The 24206-nt window shown below is 38.6% G+C and overlaps 1 protein-coding gene across 2 annotated transcripts in view; it reads right to left on the bottom strand.

Annotated features, from left to right (window-relative positions):
- Window positions 1-7608: 7608 nt before the first annotated feature.
- Window positions 7609-24206, bottom strand: part of PKD2 (polycystin 2, transient receptor potential cation channel) — a 59442-nt gene continuing 42844 nt past the window's right edge. Inside the window, exons 8-16 of one of the 2 annotated variants that reach the window (XM_078148523.1) lie at window positions 22526-22606; window positions 21174-21355; window positions 19853-19973; window positions 15700-15798; window positions 14261-14381; window positions 13946-14064; window positions 11391-11554; window positions 10949-11096; window positions 7609-9993 (exon numbers count right to left, since the gene is read on the bottom strand). In XM_078148523.1, coding sequence (XP_078004649.1) covers window positions 9757-9993; window positions 10949-11096; window positions 11391-11554; window positions 13946-14064; window positions 14261-14381; window positions 15700-15798; window positions 19853-19973; window positions 21174-21355; window positions 22526-22606 — 1272 coding nt within the window. In that variant the 3' untranslated portion in view covers window positions 7609-9756. The remainder of the gene's footprint in view (window positions 9994-10948; window positions 11097-11390; window positions 11555-13945; window positions 14065-14260; window positions 14382-15699; window positions 15799-19852; window positions 19974-21173; window positions 21356-22525; window positions 22607-24206) is intronic. The other variant, XM_078148524.1, reaches the window with a different exon arrangement.

Raw genomic sequence — 24206 nt, 5'->3', positions numbered from 1 at the left:
GTGGATTTATTTTATTAATCAGGACTATATATATTATATATATATATTATATATATATATAATATATATATATATATATATATATATATATATATATTTTAAAAGGCATTCAGTTTACAAAAGGAAATGTTTCTGAATATTCTGAATCTTTAACGAGCAGATCCTTTACGACAACTGGGAGGGTCCACAAATTGGAGAAGCACGACCTAGATGATGAAAATCTGTTACTTCTAGCTGTGGAGACTTGAATTTCAAAAGGCCTTACGGTCCCATCTAGTCTTAAGGATTTGGTGATCATGAGATACTCTATGTGTCCTGTCATTCCCTCCACCCCAACTATTGTCCAACCTGTATCTTTTCCTTTCATATTACAATTCCCTCTTCTCAGTAGTCATTGTCAGAAGAAACTGAGAAATCATGAAATCATAAAATTTCAGACTTGAAAAGGTCCTCAGAAACCATCTTGGTTCTAGGTCAATCAAAAAAGGTTTCCCTCTCCAATATAAGACAATAAATTGAGAGCTGGGGAAGGACCTCAGTGCTGTCTCTGTCCTAACCCAGATCATTAACATATATGTTACAAAGCACAGATTCCTACTTTTGAAATGATGACTTTGGTCAGCAAAAAGATGGAGGACTAAACATTTTCTCTGATACCCACAACCTTTCATATCTCTCCAAAATAGAAATTATGTGCCCAAAATAGAGCAACTTAGATTGTATCCAGGGTCTAGGACAGAGGTTCCCAAGCTTATTTGATCTATTGCTCCCTTTAAAACAAAAATACTCAGCATCTTTCTGGAAATCTACTTTCTTTAACCTTTTAACTTTTTAAAAAATCTGTGTCATTTAAAAAATATGAAGTATTTCTTTTTTAAAATGATGCATTTTAAATTTAATATTTATCATAAATTTTTAGGGTTTTTGCTGCATTGAAATTTTGATGATGAGATATTGAGTCATGTAACTATAATATCATATTGTAAACAAGTCATGGCAAGCACATATTCCTGCCAGTGCATGCTGGACTTCCTGACAGTGTGTGACATGCTTGCCTGCCAACACTCGATTGTTAAGACTGTACACATTATAAAATATTTAGGAGTCTACCTGCCAAAACAAACCCAGGAACTATATGAACACAATTACAAAACACTTTTCACACAAAAAGTCAGATCTAAATAATTGGAAAAATATCAATTGCTCATGGGTAGGCCGGGCTAATATAATAAAAATGACAATTCTACCTAAATTAATTTAGTTATTCAGTGCCATACCTAACTACCAAAAATTTATTTTATAAAGCTAGAAAAAATAATCATTTGGAAAAACAAAAGGTCCAGAATATCAAGGGAACTAATGAAAAGAAATAAATGCTAGGGAAGGTGGCCTAGCCAGACCAGATCTTAAATTGTATTAGAAAGCAGCAATCATCAAAACTACTTGGTACTGGCTAAGAAATAGAGTGGTGGATCAGTGAAATAGGTTAGGTACACAAGACGCAGTAGTCAATGACTATAGTAATCTACCATTTGATAAACCCAAAGACCCCAGCTTCTAGGATAAGAACTCATTTGATAAAAAACTACTGGGAAAACTGGAAAAGAGTATGGAAGAGACCAGGCAAAATCTTACACCATATACCAAAATAAAGTCAAAATGGGCTTATGATTTAGATATAAAGGCTAGTACTATAAGCATACTGGGAGAACAGGGAATACTTTACCTGTCCGGTTTATGGAGAACAGAAGAATTTATGACCAAACAGGAGATAGAGGACGTTATAAAATGCAAAATGGATAATTTTGATTACATTAAATTGAAAAGTTTTGGGGGGCAGCTAGGTGGTGCAATGGATAGAGCACAAGCCCTGAAGTCAGGAGGACCTGAGTTCAAATCCAGTCTCAGACCAAACACTTGACACTTACTAGCTGTGTGACCCTGGGCAAGTCACTTAACCCCAATTGCCTTAAAAAAAAAGTTTTTGCACAAAGCCAATGCAACCAAGATTAGGAGGGAAGCAGAAAACTGGGAAAGAATTTTTACAGTGTCTCTGATAAGGGCCTCATTTCTAAAATGTATAGAGAACTAAGTCAAATTTATAAGAACACAAGCCATCCCCCAATTGATAAATGATCAAAGGATATGAACAGGCTTAATTTAATGCTCTAATTACTATTATTTAGAGAAATGCAAATCAAAATGACTTTGAGGTACATCACACCTGTCAGATTAAAACTGGAAAAAACTGGAAAGCAATGTGGCAGAAAACAGATTTAGACCAACATCTTACATCACATTCCACAATACATTCTAACTGGAGGAGACCTTAATATTAAAAAATTAGGAGGAAAACATATGCCTCTTGCATTTTGGATTAGCATATGTAGTCTTAATCAAATTAGTTAGTTACCAAACAATACAATAGATAACTGATTATATGAAATTGAAAAGCTGCACAAACATTAATATTGTAGGATAAAAAAGGAAATGGTCTAATGAGCAAAAAAATCTTTATCAAATTTCTGGTAAAGGTTTGGTATCTAAGACATATAAACAATGAAAGAATATACATAAGACAAACAGTCATTCTCAAATAGATAAATAGTCAAAGGATAGGAATAAATACTTCTCAAGAGAACTGCAAAGTATTTACAAGCATATGAAAAAATGTTTCAAGCTGTTAATAATAAGAAAAATGCAAATCAAAACAATCCTGAGGTTTCATCTTACACCCTACGAATTGTCAAAAAACGACCCAAAAAATGCAACAGTATGGGAGGAATGGTGGAAGAATATATTGTTGGTGGAGCTATGGAATATTACAATCATTTTTGGAAGCAATTTGGAAATATGCAAATAAAGTGACTAAAATATACATACACATTGAACTAGAGACTCTGTTACTGAGTTATACCCCCAAGGAAGCCATCAATAAGAGAAAAATATACTTCAGTATATTTATAGCAACATTTTTTGTGACAGCTAAGATTTGGAAAGAAAATCAATGGCCATCACCCAATGGCTAAACAAATTGTGGTTTATTGTTGTTCAGTTGTTCAGTTATGTCTGTCTCTTCATTACCGCATGGATTAGAGCACACCAGCCTCTTTTATCCTCCACTATCTCTCAAAGGCTGTCCAAGTTCATGTTCATTGCTTCCATGACACTGTCTATCCATCTCATTCTCTGCCTCACCCTTCCTCCTTTTGCCTTCAATCTTTCCCAACATTAGCCATCTTTTCCAATGAGTCCCATCTTTTCATGTGGCCAGAGTATTTAAGCTTCAGCTTCAGTGTTTAACCTTCCGGTGAATAGCCTCAATTAATTTCTTTAAGTATTGATGGATTTGATCTCCTTGCTGTCAAAAGTCTTCTCCAGCACCACAATTGAAAGCATTGATTCTGAAACTCTCAGCTTTCCTTATACTCCAGCTCTCACAGCCACACATTGCTACTGGAAAAACCATAGTTTTGACTGTATGGACCTTTTTCGGCAATGCGATGTCTCTGCTTTTTAGTACGTTGTCCAGATTTGCCATGGCTTTCCTTCCACGGAGCAAGCATCTTTTAATTTCATGGCTGCAGTCATTGTCTGCAGTGATCTTTGAGCCCCAAAATAAAAAATCTGACACTGCTTCCATTTCTTCTCCCTCTATTTGTTATGTGATACATGACTGTAATGGAATATTATTTGCTGTAAGAAATTATGTGTGTGATTAATACAGAGCAACATGGAAAGATCTATGTGAACTGATATAGAATAAAGTAAGCAGAGCCATCAAGCAAGACTTGAATGAAGATAGATGAGAAGACATCTCCAACCTTGAGATGGAGGTGGAGGGCCACACATGTTACACACTGATCATATCTTTCAGACTTTTTCAATGTACCAATCAGTTGTGCTGGGACTTTTTTTCTCTCTAAGAAGATACTGTTTATCATACAGGACAGCTCTCTGGGAGGGGAAGGGATAACAGATACTTATGATGTGTGAAACAGAAAATACCAATAAAAACTTTTTTTTTAAAAAATGATGCCTTTGTTTTCTCATGTTAGACTCTAACAGCTGCTGAGCTCAGTGTGACTTGTGCCCCCTAAAGAAAATGCCTTAGGAATAAATCAGTTATATTTAAAATTTTCTCTCATAAGCTTTGTAGAGCCTCTGGGGAAAATTGCTTTTAAATGGGCACAACAGCCTGCTGGATGGGGAAGGAATATGTCGTGGAGCTACCTTGATGCCAGAGAGGGCTCGCTAATGTACCCACCAGCAGGCTAGTCCAATAGTCTAATCGGGAGGTGATGAGGACCTGCACCAGAGTGGTGACAGAGAAAAGGGAGTGTATTTGAGGGATGCTGAAAAGGTAAAATTAGTAGGCCTTGGCAGCATAGGATATGGGGAATGAGAGATGTTGACACTTAGGTTGTAAGCCTGGGGTAGTTTGGAAGTGGGGAGGGCATAGGGAGAAAGAGAATCAATTCAGTTTTTGGATTTGATGGTGTTTTTTTTTTGGCTAGGCAATGGGGTTAAGTGACTTGCCCAGAGTCACACAGCTACTATCAAGTGTCTGGGGTCATATTTGAACTCAGGTCCTCCTGACTCCAGGGCAGGTGCTCTATCCACTGCGCCACCTAGCTGCCCCTGAACTTAACGATTTTAAGATGTCTACTGGACATCCATTTTGAGATGCCTGAAAGGGAGTTGGAGATGTAAGTCTAGATGTCAGGAGAGATAGTTTGGACTAGATAGGTAGATTTGGGATCATCAGTATGGAGATGATAATTAAATCCATAAGAGCTTATAAGATCACCAAATGAAACATATTGAGGGAGAATAGAATACATGGCACACGGATAGTGGGTTTTGTTAGTAGGTGTGATCTGGATGAGGAACAGTTAGGTAAGAGGAGAATCAATCTGGTGGCTCAGAAACCTAGAGAGAAAAGCAACAGTGAAAACAAAAAATTAAAGTGTCAAAAAAATAGCAAAAACTGCCAAGAGGTCAAGAATAATGAGAGTGGGAAAATGACCTCTGAATATGGCAGTTAGGAGATAAATGATAACTTAGGAGAGATCAGTTTCAGTGGAATGATGAGGTTGGAAGTCGGATTGTAGGGAGTTGAGACTGAAAAGGAAGTGAAGACACCCATTGTAGACAGCCTTTTCAGAGGATTTGGCCACAAAGGGTGATCATATGGATGGAAAGATCAAGGGAAGGTTGTTTTTTTTTTAAAAGAAGGACATGGGCATATCTGTGGGCAGCAGAGGAGTTAGCAGACAGGGAGAGACTGAAGATAAGTCGGAGAATAAGGATGATGCAGAATGTAGTTTATATGAAGGAGTCAATGTGGAATATGACATTCCTTTTGTATGTAGAGATGTTTACTTAGGTGAGGAGTTGGGCCACCTCTTTGTGTCAGACCAAGGTAAAGGAGAAGATAGTGGCAGAAGAAATCTGAGTGATAGGAGAAAGAGGTGAGAACAGGGAGGTCAGGGCAAATGGCCTTTTTTTTTCTGTAAAATATCAGGCAAAATTCTCAGCTGAGAGAGTCAGAAGAAAGGGAATCATGGGAGGTTTGAGGAGAGCTGAAAGGGTTAGGAAGAGCTGCTGTGGAGAGTGCAATAGTGAGTTGATAAGGTAAAACAGAGTAAAAATACAGATATGAAAAACAAATCTCAAAAATGAATAATATAAAATGAAACTTTTTTAAAAATGAAACTTCTAAAGACATCAGAAAAAGAAGGTAAGAATAATGACAAGTAGCCGCCATTTATTACGTATCAGGCAATGTGTGGAGAGCTTTATCTTATTTGATGCTCACCACAACTTTAGGAGGTGCTATTTATAGGTGTGATTATCTCTATTTTATAGTTAAGGAATGAGGCAGAGATTAAGTGCCCAAGATCACACAGCTAGTGTCTGGGGCTGGATTTGACCTTCACTCTTCTTCACTCCAGGCCAAGTGCTCAATCCATTATGCCTCAGAAGAAATAAATAGGAAAAAAAATTGCATTATATTTCTTCTAATGAAAAGTTAACATACAAAGTTTGCATGCAAAATGCAAAAGGAACAGTAAATATATGAGTACATTAAGTAAATATATGGATATAAGGACTATTCTTCAATAAGTGGTGACAGTATATGAACATGAAGTCCTCAAAATAGAAGTTATAAAAGTCATGGAAATATTAAAAACTATTAATAGAGAATTAAATGCAAATTAAAACAATTCTGACCTTCTACCTGATACCTATTAAATTGGCAACAATAAAAATGAAAATTCTGGTTTTCATGGTTGTGCTGAAACAGGTATCTCTTCTATTACTGATGGAATTTGAAATGGTTCAATCTTTTGGGAAAGTAATTCTCATTATTCAGTGAGAATTATAAAGCTGTGCCTAGATTTAGTAGGCACCACTAGTAGGACTAATCAATCAAATAATCAATATTTATTAAGCACCTACACTGAGCCGGCCACTGTGCTAAGTGCTGGGGATAAAAACAAAAAAGAGGCAAAACATAGTTCCTAATGTCAAAAAACTCATGGGGGAGGCAATATGCAAACAAATATTTACAGAGAAAGTTATATACAGGATAAGTAGGAAATAATTAATGGAGGGAAGGCATCAGAATTAAGAAGGGTTGGGGAAGGCTTCCAGTAAAAGAAGGCATTTTAGTTGGGACTTCAAGGAAGCTAAGGAGGTTGGTAGTTGGAGTAAAGGAAGGAAGGAATTCCAGGCATGGGAGGTAGCCGGAGAAAATGCCTGGATCTCCTCCATCTGCCAGACAGACAAGTGTGGTCAGCATGAGGATCTACTATAGGTTGTGACAGGTGGGTGATCTGCTGCTGGGGAAGCAGAGCAGATGAGGGTGTAGACTTCTGATCTGACTGGCAGCACAATCTCTAGCTTCCTGAAGAGATCTAAAAGCTTCCCCCCCATCAGTAGAGATGGGTGGGAAACATGTAGAATGAGGCATATATGTTGCGAAACTTGATCAGTGTGCGAGTTGTTTTGTACTTTTTGTATGAGAGGGTTTTCTTGGTAAGGGAAGGGAGGTGGGACTGAAAAATGACCAATTAAAGAAACAAAACAAAACACTACCTCAATAAACCATTAAAAAAAAAAAAGGAATCCCTGTAAGTCCTGGGGCCAGCTGGAGCCCACAGCCTTAAATCTGGCTACTCCTGGTCCCTATAAGGTCTCAGGAATCTTTGCCAATATTTTGGGCTGGGGAGGGATTTTGATATGCTTTGAAAATCTTGTCACTTTAATAACTGGAATCAGTATACCACTAAGTACATCATTTGCTCCAAAAGTATTCTCTATTGCAGTACTCTAGTGTGGAAAATAGAAGAGAGATGGCTGAGCACCCAGACCAGAGTGCTGGGTTTGGAATTGGGAAGTTGTAGGTTCCTAGCTTAGTCACTTAAGCTCTCTGGGTCCCAGGTCCTCATCTGTAAAATGAAGAAGTCAGATAGGATGATTTCTGAGCCCCTTACAACTCAAATTCTATAATCCTATGATTTACGATTATTAGAATATTGTGGTAAGTAAATAAGCCAGGTTTTTTTTCCCTTTTGATAAAGACCACTCATACATGTGCTGTTATATGTAACATACAAATCTTTATTAAGAAGTAAAGTGCTCGGAGTTAGAAAATGATTAAAATTCTTGATCGCTGTAGAAAACCTAAAACATGGAAGAGCTTCTGACTAAGGCCAGCAGAGGGTAGGGGTTGGAAAGAAAAGGAGATGGAGGCAAGATTACATTCTTCAATGACTAAAGAAGATGGCAACTGTTGTGAAGAAAAAATGACAGCTTTATGAAATCTTTACATTTAAAACAAAAATAACATAATAATATAGAGTGTATAAAAGACTACTACTGGCCACGGTTGCTTTTTGGTACATGGTCAACACACACACATGGATATTCCATGAAATTTATTGCACTTCAAGATGAAGTTTGTTCCCAAGTAACATGTTATTCTACACACACATGCACACACATACCCTAGTGATACAAATACATTGATTTCTTATTTAGTAAATAGTTTTTTTGTAGTGATATAGCATATTGAGAAAAAAGTGTAACATGAGAAGGACAATATGTGCAAAAGTCAGGCTGAGGAAGTATTTTGAAGGAATGTGGCGTATTTGCTCTAGAAACCAATCTAAGGGACATAATTTGCTTATGTTTTCAATTAATGGATGACCAACACTAATTCCTGTAAACAACTTCCACAGTCCAAAAATCCTAAATAATCCCGCCCCTATTTCCCTTCAACTCTTGATGTTAGGGTCAAGCCCTGAAATATCTTTCTCTCCTCTTGTTGCTTAGTCATTTTCAGTCATGTCTGACTCTTTTGACTCTGTTTGGAATTTTTTTGGCAAGGATATTGGAATGGTTTGCTATTTCCATCTCCAGCTCATTTTACAAATGAAGAAACTGAGGCAAACAGGATAAAGTGACTTGCTCAGGGTCACACAGCTAGTGAGTATCTAAGATCACATCTGAATTCAGGAAGATGACTCTTCCTGACTCCAGGCCTGGCACTCTATCCATTGCACCATTAGCTTTCAGTAATTATAGAACTTTTCACCTCTCAGAATTTTTTTTCTTCAGACAAATATATCATCTCCACTTTAGAATGTAAGGCTTCAAAATTTGGCAGCTACAAATCCAAAATAAACCAATCTTTCAGTGATGATCTAACTTTCAATACCAAAACTTCCTTTCCATAAAGCTGGGTCATTCTGATTATATGCTATCCTAATATTAACGTTTTAATAAAGTAATTCTTATAAAATTTTAATCTTTCAGTACATACATTTAGTGAGTTAGTCCTGATTTCCCCATTTGGTTCTATCTCAATTTGAGAAGTATAAAGATCTTTTACCTTTTCTTTCTCTTACCAATGTGTCCAAAAGATTGAGTTTAATTTAATTCAGGGAAGAACGAGCGCTCCACATCCCTTCCGATCTTATTCAATGACTTTGTGTTACAGAGGCCACCCTGGGATCAATCTTTACCTTTATCTGACCCTATGGATCCAGTCAAACCAATGTTCATGTGACAGCTCTGCCACGTTTTTACTTCTATATACAGGCTTCATAAACAACCCAGAAGTGGACAGTGATTATAAATGTTAAAGAAATGTGCTAATTAAGCAAAGAGATTCCAAGCAGGACTATTCATGGCCCTGTCTCTCTCGTCCTTCATGTACGTTTCGTATTGGACACCCTGTTGAAACAAACACTTTTTAAAGAAATTAAAAGTAAAGCTAAGAACTAAGCTTGACATGACATGAAGTGTTCAGATGAGGCTGAGCTGAAGCTAGGACTGCCATGTTCCCTCAACTCTTCTGTAAATATGACATAATACTGACTTATTTTGGGTTTGGAAACAAAATCCTATTCTTTTTTTTTTCTTAAAAGCATTATTGCTTCTGGTTTAAAAGGTTACTTTATCATCAACTGATGTGACATAGTAAGATTCACAATAGCAACCCAATACTGCTTTCAGTATTTTTCAAAAGAGATCAGGTCATTTCCATACTCAATAAAGAGAAAAAGAAAACAAAAATCTTCCTTCATATATGGGGGAAATCTGCATACAATAAATTAAAGTGCAGTGGAAAAAAAACCAATTAGTCAAAGGGACCACCAACATCAGACCTTGGTCAGGAGATATAAATAGTATATTCACTACTGCAATTAAGGATGTGTTGGCTTCTCATCAGAAAGGCACAGACTATCCATGGACACTGGCGCCTCCATTTCCTCCTCCACCTTCTATGCCTTCTGCAGACTGGGACGATGAAGGACGGGAACTCCTCGGACGTGGCTGGCCGTTTGGCCCCACAGGAGTGCCTAAGCGCTGACTTATTTGGGAAGCAGCATCATCCGATTCCCAGCGTTCTAATTCTTCCCGCACTAGGCGCTCCATCTGCTCCCTGTGTATTTCATTATCACGACCAAGTCTTTCATCCTAAGGGTGAAGGAAGAAACAATGATGATGATAGGGGATGCAGAGCTTAGAAGTTATAGGAAAGATGAATGTCTTCTGAAATGTGGAAAAATGTGAAGGAGTTTAGGGGATCTGGTTGGGAAGAGGCTTAATCTTAATCTGTAAAATGAGGGTGTTCAATTCCATAACTTTTAAGGTCCCTTCCAGCTCTAAAGCTATGATCTTATGTCTACAGTTCACATTCAGAAATATGAATTTATTTATATATGTTTAATTTATAATATAATTTATAAACATTTAATTAGGTTCAAAAGATACTGTGAAAGTCACAAGTGAAAAATAAGATGAAAAATCACAAATTCTGATTTCTGCTATGCAAAAAAATTGGGCCTATTTATTAGAAATCATAGAGCAAAATTTTATAGCGCTTTTGTGTGAAATTTGTTATTATACTTCTATACTGGTGGAAAAATAGGTATTCTTTCTGTAAAAAAAAGAAGGGAGATTTACATGGTTAATTTTCAAACCTAACTCTTTCCTTCAAATACAAAGATGGTTCTACTCATTTACAAGGTGCATTGAGTCAGCCAGTATGCTTCTCTAATAATGTGATGGGTTTCTGCTAATCCATTCATATGCTCACACTGTTCTCTTTTTTGACCAATAGCACAAATCAGCATGATAATGACTAGAACTGGGAGTGTAAGCTGAAATGATCCACTAGAACCCCTGTACTCTGAGGAGGATGGTGTACTGTGTCAAGTATGACTCCCTGCTTCTCATCGTGAGCCAATGAAATATCCACTCTTGGCTTTATTCTTACATTATCTTGTGCTGCTGAATGTAGCAACCAGCCTCCATAATGCTACTGTACCAGGTACTTCCACTGTTAACGTTGTAGACATTGCTACTGAAGAAGTGTGATTAGTGTCACTAAATTTTTATTCTACTTCAGCTGCATCACAGAACCTCTTACCTCCGTCACTCCATCCAGCAGCCTTCCTAATACCTCTCTTCTTTTCAGTTTGGCCCTCTCCATGATTTCCAGTTTCACAATGACAGCATCAATTTTGGAGACAATGCTGCCAATGGAGTGTTCCATCCGGTCGACTCGTCTCACCAGTCTGCAGGAAACCAATGAGTATGAGAAGGTGCACCTCTATCTTCCATCATTTTCTTTTTAGCCTAGCCAAATTTTTTTTTTGGGGGGGAGGAAGGATGAAAAGGGCAGGCAAAATTGAAATGAAACAATGTAAGAATCTGAAAAAAGTACTTTATCAGATGGTTATTTCCATTACGAAGTCAAGGTAGTGATGGGAGGCAGTGTTTATAGTTAGAGAGAGTCCAAGAATGGATGGTTTGGTTTGTCCTGTTAAGATTCTCACTAATAAAAACTGAGCCAAACTAAACATGCTTACACTTGAAACTCTTCATAAGAAACTCCACTAGAGCTGCTCCCCCTCCTTCGAGAGCTATGCCCACTGTCCTCGTCATCGTCCTCTTCAGAATCATCCAGGTTCCGTGGGAAGCTGCGAATGCTCATGGGTCGGGGCAAAGAGCTATGATCCAGATCTAGATCCTCCTGCAGAACGGACAGACTACTGGTAAGAATGAGGAGGCTGAAGATGAAGGCCAGACAAAAGCTAACAAATCAACAAGTGTTTATTTGGTGCCTCTTGTAAGCCGGGCACTGGAGTTACAGAGAAAGGCAATGGCTCTTGCTTCCCGAGAGCTCACCATCTAATAGAGGAGACAACGTGCAAACAACCACGTATGGACAAGCTGTAGACAAGATAAACTGGAGGGAAGGCAATAAATTAAGAGGGATTGGGAAAGGCTTATGGCAGAGGATGGGAATTTAGCTGGGACCTGGAATGTCATGTGTCACGTATGATAGACAGCAAGGAAGACAGTCTCATGGCTGTGAAGTATGCAGGAAGGGAGCATGAGAAGACTGGAAAGGTAGGTTATTAAGAGATTGAGATTTCAAACAGAGGATTTTCTATTTGTTCCTAAGCCCACTGGAGTTTTTAGAACTAAGGGTAGGATGGGGGGTGTTGGTGACATGGTCACACCTGCACTTTACGAAGATCACTGACAAATGAGTGGAGGACGGGCTGGGTGCTGAGACCTGTGGCAGGAAGAGCAACCAGCAGGCTGTTGTAATAACCCAGGTGTGAAGTGACAGGGTCCTGTATTAGGGATACCGCAGGGTTGGGAGAGAAGGGGGTGTATGTGAGAGACACGTGGAGGGGAGATCAACAGGACTTGACAAGAGTGAGGAGCTGACATGTAGGCTGCAAGCCTGGCTGACAGGGAAGATGGTGTTGCCATCAACAGTAATATTAAACTCAGGAATGGAGGGGGATTCTGAGGGAAAGAGAATGAGTTCAGTTTTGGTCACATTGGGCTTACGATGTCTGGGAGACTTCCAGGTCAAGATGTCCAACAGGCAGTTGGAGATGCAATACTGAAGTTCAAAACAAAGGCTGGGGCTGGATAAATAGGTCTGAGAATTATCGGCAAAGAGATGGTACCCGCATCCATGGGAGTTGATGAGATCACCAAGTGAAAAAGCATAGAGGGAAGAGGGCCCAGGGCAGAGCCCTGGGGGACACCCACCATTAAGTGGGCCTGACCTAGAGGAAGATTCAGCCAAGGAGGAGCGGTCAGAGGGTAAAAGAGACTGAGAAGGTGTGGTCTGAGGGGAAGGGGAAAGAAGAGTCATGGAAACCTAGGGAGAAGAGAATTTCAAGGGGAAGGGCGGGCTGGCTGCAACAAGGGCTGCAGAGAGGTCAAACAGATGAGGAGCAGGGAAAGGCCGGTAGATCCAGCAATTAGGAGATCCTTTATTGGTAAGTGGAGAATGCAGTTTCAGTTGAATGATTAGGCTGGAAGTTACACAGCAGAGAATCAAGAAGAGGGGGAGAGGAATGTAAGCGCAGCCACTGATTACAGACAACCTTCTCAAGGAATCTAGTCACGAAATAAGAGGAGAGATAGAGGGTGATGGCTGGTGGGGATGCATGATCAAGTGAGGGGTAATGCCTTATTTATGACAGTCTCTATCTATCGAAGTTGCTTGTCTACAGAAACTTTTCTTTTAAATGGAAAAAGAGACTTCCCAAATCAACCACCTTAAGTGAGCTTCTCCCTAGCCTCACCTCACAGATACTAGGAGAATATATCCCATTCAACAAGCACTTACTAAACACCTGCTGTGTTCCAGGCACATATGATGTAGACAGTGGAGACCTAGCCTCAGAGATAGGCTGGTCTCCATCACATACTGGCTGTGTGTGACCCTGGGCAAGTCACGTAAGCCTGTCATCATAGAGCAAGTGCAGTTCTGCATTTGTAAAGGGAGTTTCTTGATGCAGAATTCCCCACACTGATGAAATCAATGGTCTGTTTCTGTGCCTGAATTCTCCCCTTCCCTTCTTTTCAATGTGTTAGTTGTTAATATGTAAAGACAAAAAAAAATACCTCTCAAAGAATTTATATGCTATCAAGGGAGAAAACAAAATTCTACAATTTCATCAGCAAAGATATGCTCATTCACCAGTACAAATAGCAACCCACAATGATGAGTAAGGAGTGAGTTGTGAATGAATATCACTCGATGGTAAATTTTGTGTGAGCACGTCCAAATTTAGCCAGGCTTTTCCTTGGAGAAAAGGACACCAAAGCTCTCATTGGGCCTATACTTGAAGGCTATTGAATTTGTGCTGGCATAGCCTGAGAGAACCTAGGGCCATTTAAACACTACAATGAACTTTACTGGGAGCTTAAATAACATATACTAATGTTAATCATAATTAAAAATAGAATTAGGAAGGTCAATCAACAGTGCATATAAGACCCGACACATAATTCTACGGTCAAATGCAAAGAATGAGAAGATTTGCTGCAAAAACACTCTCAGAAGGAGTCCCTCTAAGAAGTTAGCCACACTGCCTCAAACTAGACATACCCTCTCTTTTTCTAAGTCATCTCTCATCTGCTGGTGTTCATGTTCAGTCAACTCTTGGTCACCGTCCTGATCGTATTTTGTGAATATTGCCTCAATCTCTGCATCTGTGTGCCCCTTCCTGAAAGCAGAGAGAATATAGGTAAGAGGTCAGTGAGATCAGTGGTCTGGCACTGAATTCCTTAAAGGAAGCCAGATATCTCTCTGGTAATCATTGCAGAAGACACTCATGCACGTGCATTTGGACATCACCAGCAACACCACAAAGCAAAGATTCGATACTGGCAATTACTGGGCTTAGGAAACAGGATTCTTAACCTTTCAGATCTTGGCGGAGTTCATCAAAGTTTAACTTGCCTCCACCTTGCTGCAGACTCTCTGAAATGTCGTCCACGGTGTTTTTTTTAAGTTTCAGTTTTATCATAGCTTTATGACAGCCCTAAAAAAAAAATGAGGCATAATTCATTTTATCCTGATTTGTCATTTTATTCACTTTCACCCCCATGAGTCCAGAGTAGGTGGGCAAAGCAGGTAATGGAATGTTACTGCTCTGTAATGAGTAGTGAAAGGGTCAAATTCAGAGCAGTCTGGAAGGACTCACATGAACTGACGCTCAGTGAAGGGAGCAGAACCAGGAGAACAATGTGAACCACAGAAGTGTAAAGAAATGCATTTAAGATTGAAGAATTTTGATCAATGCAAGGATCAAGTATTCTAGAAGCCTGAGGATGATGCATGCTATGTAGCTCCTCACAGAGAGTGAAGGACTCAAGAGGCAAATAAGACATTTTCTGACATGGCAAATTTGACAAGATGTCTTACGTGACTACGTCTTTGTTTACAAGGGTTTTGTTTTTCTTTTTCTTCAGTGGGGTTAGGAGGAAGGAGAATGTAAAAGTAAGAGGAGACAGGGATAGAGAAAACAAGGGGGAATCACTGAAGCATTTCTTTAAAAAATGCATGGAAGAGACCAAAAGGTCAGAAGGAAACACAAACAAGACATCTTTGAAATTTATATGTTGAATTTATTATAAATTCAGAAAGCAAAAGTTGTATATAATGTTCATAGTTTAATGTATTAAATATTTTCTTCTACACTGTACATTAAAATCACCATTTTACTTGCTTTTTTTTTGTTATGTTCAGAACAAGAAACCAACAAAAAAGAAAAAATAATCAAGAGAAACACAGGAAGAGTTCTATCAACTGATTCTGGACAAAATAAGCAGAAAAGAGAGAACAAAATATACAACTACTATAACAATTCACATAAAATAAGCACTCAAAAGAAGCTGAACTCTGAAGAGGAATGATTAATTTAAGAACATGAAACCAAGCACCATAGATGGGTGGAGACTGTGGCTGTGGAAAGTGGTATCTTCTATCAGATGCCGTCACTGTGTTTGTATTTGATTTTCCTTAAATGTCTTTCTTTGTTACAAGAACAAGTGTGCCTTTGTGTGTGTGTGTGTGTGTGTGTACATGTGTATATGTGTTCGAGGAAGTGATTGTGGTGTAAAAACAAAAGGCACCTATAAAACTTTTAAAAAATTTCCAATCAGTGGTTCCAGAGGTAGTCCACTCAGTCCTCCTGATAAGGTAATAGTTAAACTACAGAAAAATGGTTACATACTTTTTATTTCAAAGAATCTCTAATGATCAAACAGTTTAAATGAAAAACTTTTAAAATTTTTATAAATGTCATTTGATTTAGGAATCCAGCCAAATACGAAGCAGTTATGCGAATAAATTACTACCTTTCTGATGAGATCTGACAGCTCCATTTCAGTCTTCTGCTGAGCCATATCAGATTTAACTTCAGAGTATGTGTCATTGATGATGGCCAAAAACATATTCTGTTTAAAAAAACACAAACAAAGGAAGATATATCTTAAAGACCATTTTCAAGCAATAATTAGAAAACCCCCATGGGCCTTCTGGGGCCTTTATATTGTAATTTTGCAAGTATATGAGAATAATTTCTGATAGTCTTAGTATCAGATGTTGTAAAGCACTTTTCAACTAATCAGCCAATCAACAAGCATTTAAAAGCACCTACTAATTGCTAAGGTGCTAGGGCTACAGATACCAAAAGTGACACAATTTCTACTTTTAAGAAGTTTACCTTTTACTGGGAGAGAGAGAATTCTATATGGACACAGGATAAATTCTGATGAACTGATTCAGAGACTCCTATGCCCATAAAAAAGTACAGATAGAACATCTGCAGAACAAATATAAAACAAATACAAGATATAATAGATAATTCTCAGATCTATTTATCCAGCCCTAATCTCTCTCCTGATCTCCAATCTTGCATCTCCAACTGTCTATTGGACCTCCTGAACTGTATGTCCCCTGGACTTGTTAAATTCAACATGACCAAAACAGAACTTCTTTGCCTCCAAACCTTCTTCTCCTCCTAATTTCGCCATTATTGTCAAGGATACCACTCAGTGACCCACATGTGAGGGGTGAATTAAACCCAGGTCTTCCTGGCATCAAGACCAATTCTCTACAATGACATGTCTCTCTTTTACTTTAATTTAATTCTATTTTTTGGCTTTTAGGCAATTGACATTAAGTGACTTGCCCAGGGTCACACAGCTAGTAAGTGTCAAGTGTATGGTCTGAGACCGGATTTGAACTCAGGTCCTCCTGACTTCAGGGCCGGTGCTCTATCCACTGTGCCAGATATGTCACTCTTTTAAATAAAGCTTAATAACAAGACTTTCTGAACAAATATCATAAAGCAGATATATGGAATTCTGTGTTTTTTACCAGACTACTGTTACAATGCCTTCGATTAACCTTTTAATTTTTTTTCTTAAAAAAACCCACCAAAACTTTTACTTATTAATTAAGTCTGCATTTAACAATTAATAAGGCTATGGGAACACTTTAGCATCAAGGCTACACAGGATATTTAGTGGTTCAAAGAATTAAAGCTGAATTTGATTAAACAGCTGGAATATAACAAAGCCTTTGCTAATGGTTGGGATTTCCAGTGTTTCTTATATGTTGGAAGTATATATGTTCTTTTTTTTTTTAAGTGCTTTTTAAAAAAACTGATTTAATCATATACATGTTAGGAAGGAGTAATATTTTTCAGATTAATAATAGTAATGAAAGCTCACATTTATCATGTTTAAATGTTTAACCAAGTAGTTTATTTACAACAACCTTACAAGATATTAGTATTATATTTACATGAAAGGAAACAGAGACTAAAAGAAATAGTGATTTGCTTGTAGTCATCCAGCTAGAAAGTGACAGAGGTTCAGAGCAAGAAGGCCTAGGTTCAAATATTAACTCTGATCTACACTGGCAATGTGGCTGTTTAACTTCTTAGGGTCCTAGGCAATCAAGACCCCAAGCTGTAGAGTCAGTTTTCTAAGTTTTTCATTAATTCTAACAGCTTCTTGGCTTGTCTTTCACAATCTGTCTTGACTACAGTCACATTGATGCCAGAGAAGTGAAAAACTGGGGCAGTATTCTTTAAGAAAAAATATTTGGCTTTTTCTTTGCAAGCTGCAGGGTTGAGAAAGACAGTTGCCTTCTTCACTTAGGCACTGGAAAGAATGAGTTGATTTCCAAATAGCTGGGCTTCCTGACAGACTGCTCTCCTTAGTAAGTTATCAAAATGTTTTCTATACACTCTTAGGGTTTTCTGATCCTAAACCTGTATTGCCATAGTAGTCAGGGCTTTATCAATCTACTGTAAGGACTTACAGACTTTAGAATCTATAAGGCAATTATCTACTAAATAGTGGAAGACTTTAAATGAAAATTCTAGAGTGACATGCTATAACATATGCATAGTAATATAATACATGCATATTATCTTCTGGGCCACTATAACTCTCCCCAGAACTCAAATGCCTGGTCTAAGGTTAATTGGTGAGTCCACAGCAGCACCTGCTCCCCTGAGCCGAGGACAAAAACCAACCATCTGGGCCCCTCTTTCCTTTCTTGGGAACAATCATTCTTACCTTAGCAATTTGTTCTAGGTATTCCTATCATACCACTTAAGGATTTACTACATTCTGACTACTAATTATAATTGAATATTTTTAGACAGTAATTAATTCCAATCTTTTCTTGCCCCCTAGCATCACCTGTAAGAGCCCCCAGAAGCGCTCTAGTCCAATCCTTTCATTTTGCTTAAGTGACTTGCTCAGGATCGCACAGGTCCTTACCTTTCCAGTCTTTTCACTATTTGTGGCCCTTCCCACATCTGACAACCTGACTTACTTGTTCCTCCCACATCTCTGCCTTTGCAGGGACTGTTCTCCGTGACTGTAGTGCTCACCTCCACCTCCACACCACTCACTTCTTACAAGACTCAGCCATCCTCCACAGGACACCTTCCCAGTCTCCTCAGCCATGTAAGCCTTCATTCTGCTCCATATATATCCCATGTGCACTGATTTATTTACATTTTCTCTCTTAAATTGGTATGTAAAAACTCCTTAAGAACAAGAATGGTTTTTGTATTTTTGCTTTTTTTTGCATTCCACAGTATATGGCACATTGTAAGCACTAGTAAATACTGGTTGATGAATAAGGGTCAGAGGCAGGTACTAAACCCAGCTCTCCCTGACTCCAACTCCAATCTATTTATTCCATCATATGCCCTCTTACCACACCCTACTCAACTTCTTAATTTCTGCCTGTGATAGGAAGAAGATGCTTAAAATATGCTATATGCATAGAGCAAGATCCCAAAGTGGACTATAAAAGAAAGAATGACTGGTAATTTGGGAGACATTTAATCTCCTCAAAGGTTACAGTTACACTAAATTAAACTCATAATCATGAATTATGCCATCCTAAAGAAAATAAGAGCAATACAATACAGAAAAAAAATGTTAGATTTGGAGTTACAGAACGTGGGCTTTAATATTATCTTCATAACTTATTACCCTTTCTGATTAAAGTAAAAAACTTAACCTTCCTGGGGCTCAGTTATCCCATTTATAAAATTAAGAGGATGGCCTAAATGACCTCAGAGGTCCTTTCTAGCTTTAAATCCACATGCTTGCGACCCTAAGGGCCTGTTACTAGATCCTGATGGTGACAAACCTGATTAACTTCAAAGATGTGGGGCAGAGGAAAGCACACCAGACTGATGTGGCCACTGACTCTCTGGGTGACCTTAGCAAGTCACTGAAACTTCCTTGGAGTTTTAGTTTCCTTGACTATAAATTGAGGAGAGTTGGATTAGATGACCTGGACGGTCCCTTCTGTATATGTATTTACACACACACACACACACACACACACACACACACACACACACACACACACACACGCATATACATATACATAATACTTATATATAAAATCATCCTAGAAAATGAATATGAAAGTACTAAAATTTTTAGTACAATAAATCCCAGCAATCTTGGTTCCAGAAAAGAGTTGAGAAAATAAACTTCCCACTTATCTTTTGCAGAAGTAGAGGACTATGGGAATGGAATATTACTTATATGTCAGAAGAGACACGTAAAAAAGCAATTCAGCAAAACCTATCGATACATCAGTCTTGTTTTCTACAGCAAACTCTGGACAATGCTGAAGCGCTACATGTGAAATGATGGATGGTTTACTGCTTCCAACTCATCCTTGCCTCTGATGAAGTGAAGGCTCCCAAACAGCAAACAGCCATGGAGGGTAGGGATGTGATGTACCTGCACACACTGAAGACCCGTCCTCAACACTTCCATGTCTTTATCCATTTCAACTACAGTACAGTATCTCGGGAATCTTCCTCAGGACTGTTGCTATTAAAGGGCTTGATTTATACCAGTGGGATCTCAAAAGTAAAGAACAAGGTGGAAGAAATGGCGGGGATTGGAAAGCAAATAAAAGCATAAACCACTTCATCATAAACAGAAATGTACATACCAAAAGAATGAAGAAGGTAAAGAACACAAAAGTAGTGAAGTAAATGGGTCCCAAAACTCGATTAGCTTCCTCTAGTTCTGTGAAGTTGAAGTCTCCCAAAATGATACGGAACTGAGTGAAGCTACAAAAACAAAACAAACGTCGGGCAATGGATTTAGCATTTCTTACTTGTGGTTTCACAGTTTTGGACCTTATCAGCAGGATAACTGCCAACAATGGAAGGAACACGCATTTTGTCTGCTTCGAAAATTACTGAGTACTTTTAAAGGAACCTCACCATTTATACCAACAGATTTCTGGAAAGATAAACGTCTGTAACTTAAACATGTCACTTTATAGTTGGATCATGAAGGAGGAAACTGCACAGATTAACCATAAAGCAGATTACAAAGTGACATGTCCTAAGAATTCAACGGGTGCCTCTGACAAAACAATTCTAATGATCACAAAAATCAGGGTAGATTCCAACAGAAAATGTGCTGAAAACAAACTAGAAAAATTTTATTAAAGGCTATCCCCACAATGCTAAGAGCCCAAATGTCTAATCTCATTTGGCACCCCTGGTGAGGGTCTACGAAGTTGTGATGAGACTGAAGAGTCATCCAGTGTCGGCAGTGCAGATCTTAGTGAAACCTAACAAGTCCTTCTCTCATCAGTCAATAACATTCATTGGTACCCATTATGGGCAAGGAACTTCCCTACTCTCTTCTCATTTCCTAATTACTCCATGTGGGTTATCTTCTCTCCAGAGCATTATGTTTCCAACAGATGGTTGCTCTGTTTTTGGGGTGTTGGGGTGGGAAAGAAAGAGGGAAGAAACTTTTGTGGGGAATTCCAAGACTCAAAATCCACCTGAATGCTGTTTTGAAAAATAAGGGTCACAGAGTTTTATTCACAGAACTATTAGAAAATAAAAGGTAAAGCCACAACTTTCAATGCAAATATGGAATTGGACTAGCATTCCTATAATGGCTAATATTTACATTTTGGTGCTAAAAAGTCCTGAGGGTCAAGACTACTTTAGTAGAGAAGGTTTATGGAATTAAAAGCTAAATTTCATTGAGCAACTAATGGAATGACTAAATATAACCATAAAAAGACTAGTAACCCTTGTAAAAAAGATTACTAACATAAGTGCCAGCATTCTGGAGACAACTACTGTTTTTTTAATGCTATTCTAATATTTCTGTGAAAGTCAGTTACATTATTACTTAACGTTTTAAAAAAAATTAATCAAGGAATGGCCAAATTCTTTCACAAAGTCCCCAGGACACAAAGATCATGGCCATGAAGCCCTTCTGAAAACTGCAGATATACTTACATACACTCCTGGAAAGTGCTGAAGTCATCGACCTGGGTGCCGAAGACAAGGTAGGCCAACTGAGCATATGCAAGAAAAATAATCAAAAACATAATTGCAAAGCCAATGAGGTCCTTGGCACAGCGAGACATGGTGGTGGACAACTGGCTCATGGTTCTGTTGAAGTTGATGAATTTAAAAAGCTGTAGAAGAAACACAAATTGGATCTAAGAATTCTACAAAGCATCAACCTTCTATGACTATAACCAGGCTTCATTAAACTTCTTTTCAAGCGGAAAAGTGCTGCCCTCACAAAGGTCAGGAAACATAAGAACATTAAAAAAAAAACTGCTCTTCTCTCACCTCTCCACCCCAGATAACCAGTCAAGTGCTTTTTAAGCGCCTGTTATGTACTCAGAGTCACGCTAAGAGATTTGGAGGACAAAGGGGGCAAACTCCCAACCTGGGGCTGAGCCACCTCCACTGGGGAGTGACAGATACAACGAGCCCACTCTACATGGCCCCAGGACACACACCAGACTGTTATATCCACCTTGCTGCTGCCCTGCCTCTCACCACCTGAAATAGTACCTCCAGGCTGGATCACCAGAAAGGATCACCCATCTCTTCCCCACCCAGGAGATGAGGGAGCTAATGCCCTCTTCTTTGACACTCCCTGTGGAGTGGTCTTGACTGAGTGAAGGCAAACCCCATGACCACATGCTTCTTATTTTATGCACCTTTATTTTAATATTATTATTATTTATATATGTATATATATTATTATTAGTTATTATACTCTTTATTTTATGCAACAGTGATTTCTATCCCCATCTTCCTTTTCTTCCCTAGTACAGTTTCCTGTCCTTCCCATTTTTGCCTTCTCCTGAAACCATTATAACAGAACAAAACCATCTAAAGACTTTCATTCCTTTTAGTTTTTCTCTATGACCTTTAAAAATATTAGGGTTCGGAAAAGACATTTGTATCTTATACCCCTATTAACATGAAACAAAAATTAATTCCCACATATTCCCTTTCAATTAAACAAATATAGATATGTATGTTTCTTTTAAAGCTTGCATTTCCATTTTCAAATGTCTGATCAGGACATCATTATCATCATCATCAGGTCTTTTCATCAGGAATCCTTGGAAATTAAAGACACATTTCCCTTTTCCTTCTTACCCTTTTTCCCAAGGATTATACTCAATTTTGTCAGATAAACAATACTTGGCCACAAACATTTGTCAGGATCCCCATACCAAGATCATCCCTCTGTTTTTACTATTAGGAGACATCCTGTTTTTCAGAGCTAAGGCCCAGCAAGCAGGCTGTGCCCAGAGCTTGGCATAACAATTCTTTGTGCTCACCCTCTGGATGAACTCTGCTGCAGCAAAATTCCAGCACTGTTTCACACCGGCCCCAGGTGGTTCCTGAACTTGGACAAGCACCTGCAGATATCACGTCCCAATCATGAAGCCCTGCTATGAATCACACTTGCCTCATTGCTACTTTTACTCTATCACTGTCATTGCTACAGCTCACTGCATGGCCCCTCCTACAGGCATCAAGGCTCAGCCTCACTGCAGGGGTCTCCTCGGTATCACAGCAGACCCCAGCACATGTGTCTAGTTTCCCTCTTCCAATGGAATAGAGCAAGCTTGGTGCTCATGACCACTGTTAGCTTTTTTAATACTTTATTTTTCAGAGTTAACAGTTGGTATATGACCCCTGAGAAGTCTTTGGTATTTTCAGAGTTAACAGTGATTCCATAGCTGCTGTGATGCTTTGGTATCTATTTTGTTTGTCAGAGCTAGCAGTTGGGGGCATTACTTCAGTGAACTCTTTGGGATTTCATTTTTCAGAGTTAACAATGGTAATTTTTTTTTTCAGACTTGACATATTTATTCCTTGTCTTTGGAAATATAATATTTCAAGGTCTCCTCCTCTTTATTGTGGAAGCTGCTTAATCTTATGTAATCTTCCCTGTGACTCCTTGGTATTTGAACTCTTTGTTGGCTATTTGTGGTGTTTTTTCTTTGATCCAGATGCTCTGGATTTTAGTTTTCATTTTAAGTAAGTTTTCTATAAGTTTTCATTTTAAAGTGTCTTTCTGGAGATGACCAGGTGGATTCTATTTTTACTTTACCCTCTGGTTCTTAGGGTTCTAGGTAGTTTTCATTTATATTTAACTGAAATATGATATCCGGATATTTTTTCTGATCATAGTTTTCAGATACTCTGATAATTCTTTTGAAAAGTGCTTTGCAAATCTTAGAGCACTATATAGATGCTTATAATTGTTATTGTTATTATTATTACTATTGTTACCTTTCCTTGACCTGTTTTCCAGGTTACTTATTTTATGCCATTGTATTTCTTGAATTTTCTTTTGTTTTGTTCCTTCTAATCTTTTGGTTTTACTTACCTATTTCTTGTTGTCCTACTGTATTGTTGTTTTCCATCTGACACATTTTAACATTTGGAGCCTGAGTCAGGTTTTCCGTTATTTGTCTAAGGTGTCACTTTCCCTTATTATTCTTTCCTCCCCCGCTTTTCCATTCTGTATCTCTTGTTTCATTTCCTCTAGATACTCCTGCAGTCCCTCTTGCTAGAGGACTTGTTAGAGTATCACTATCCTCCTCAGGGTTTATCTCTTGGGTATCTTTCAAATCAATGCTTTTCCTTATGCTGTTCAAAGTTTTCCATGGTTTGCTCAGGGAGCAAACTCAGGGATCTTCACTTGGGTCAAACTCTGCAACTGAATGGGGTGGGCAGGGCCTACACTGTCCTAAGGACAGTGGGCTAGATAAAGCCTCTCCTTTGAGGGACTCTGGGGCTATTCTGGTCCCAGCTAGGGCTGTTACAGGGCTCTAGCCCTGTTTTCAGCTATACCTGGGGGTCCTTCCTCCCTGCTGTTGGACTCACGTGCTACTCCTACTCCTGACACAGTGTCAGGACTGTTCAGGCTGGATTTTGCCCAGGACCTTTCTCCCACAGCTGGACTTGGGCCACTGGTACCATTCGACTCTGCTTGGTTTAACTTTGCTC

This window comes from Phascolarctos cinereus, unplaced genomic scaffold (assembly GCF_003287225.1).
Source record: "Phascolarctos cinereus isolate Bilbo 61053 unplaced genomic scaffold, phaCin_HiC Scaffold_9;HRSCAF=440, whole genome shotgun sequence".
Classification (NCBI taxonomy): domain Eukaryota; kingdom Metazoa; phylum Chordata; class Mammalia; order Diprotodontia; family Phascolarctidae; genus Phascolarctos; species Phascolarctos cinereus.
This window is presented reverse-complemented; position numbering and strand designations above follow the sequence as displayed.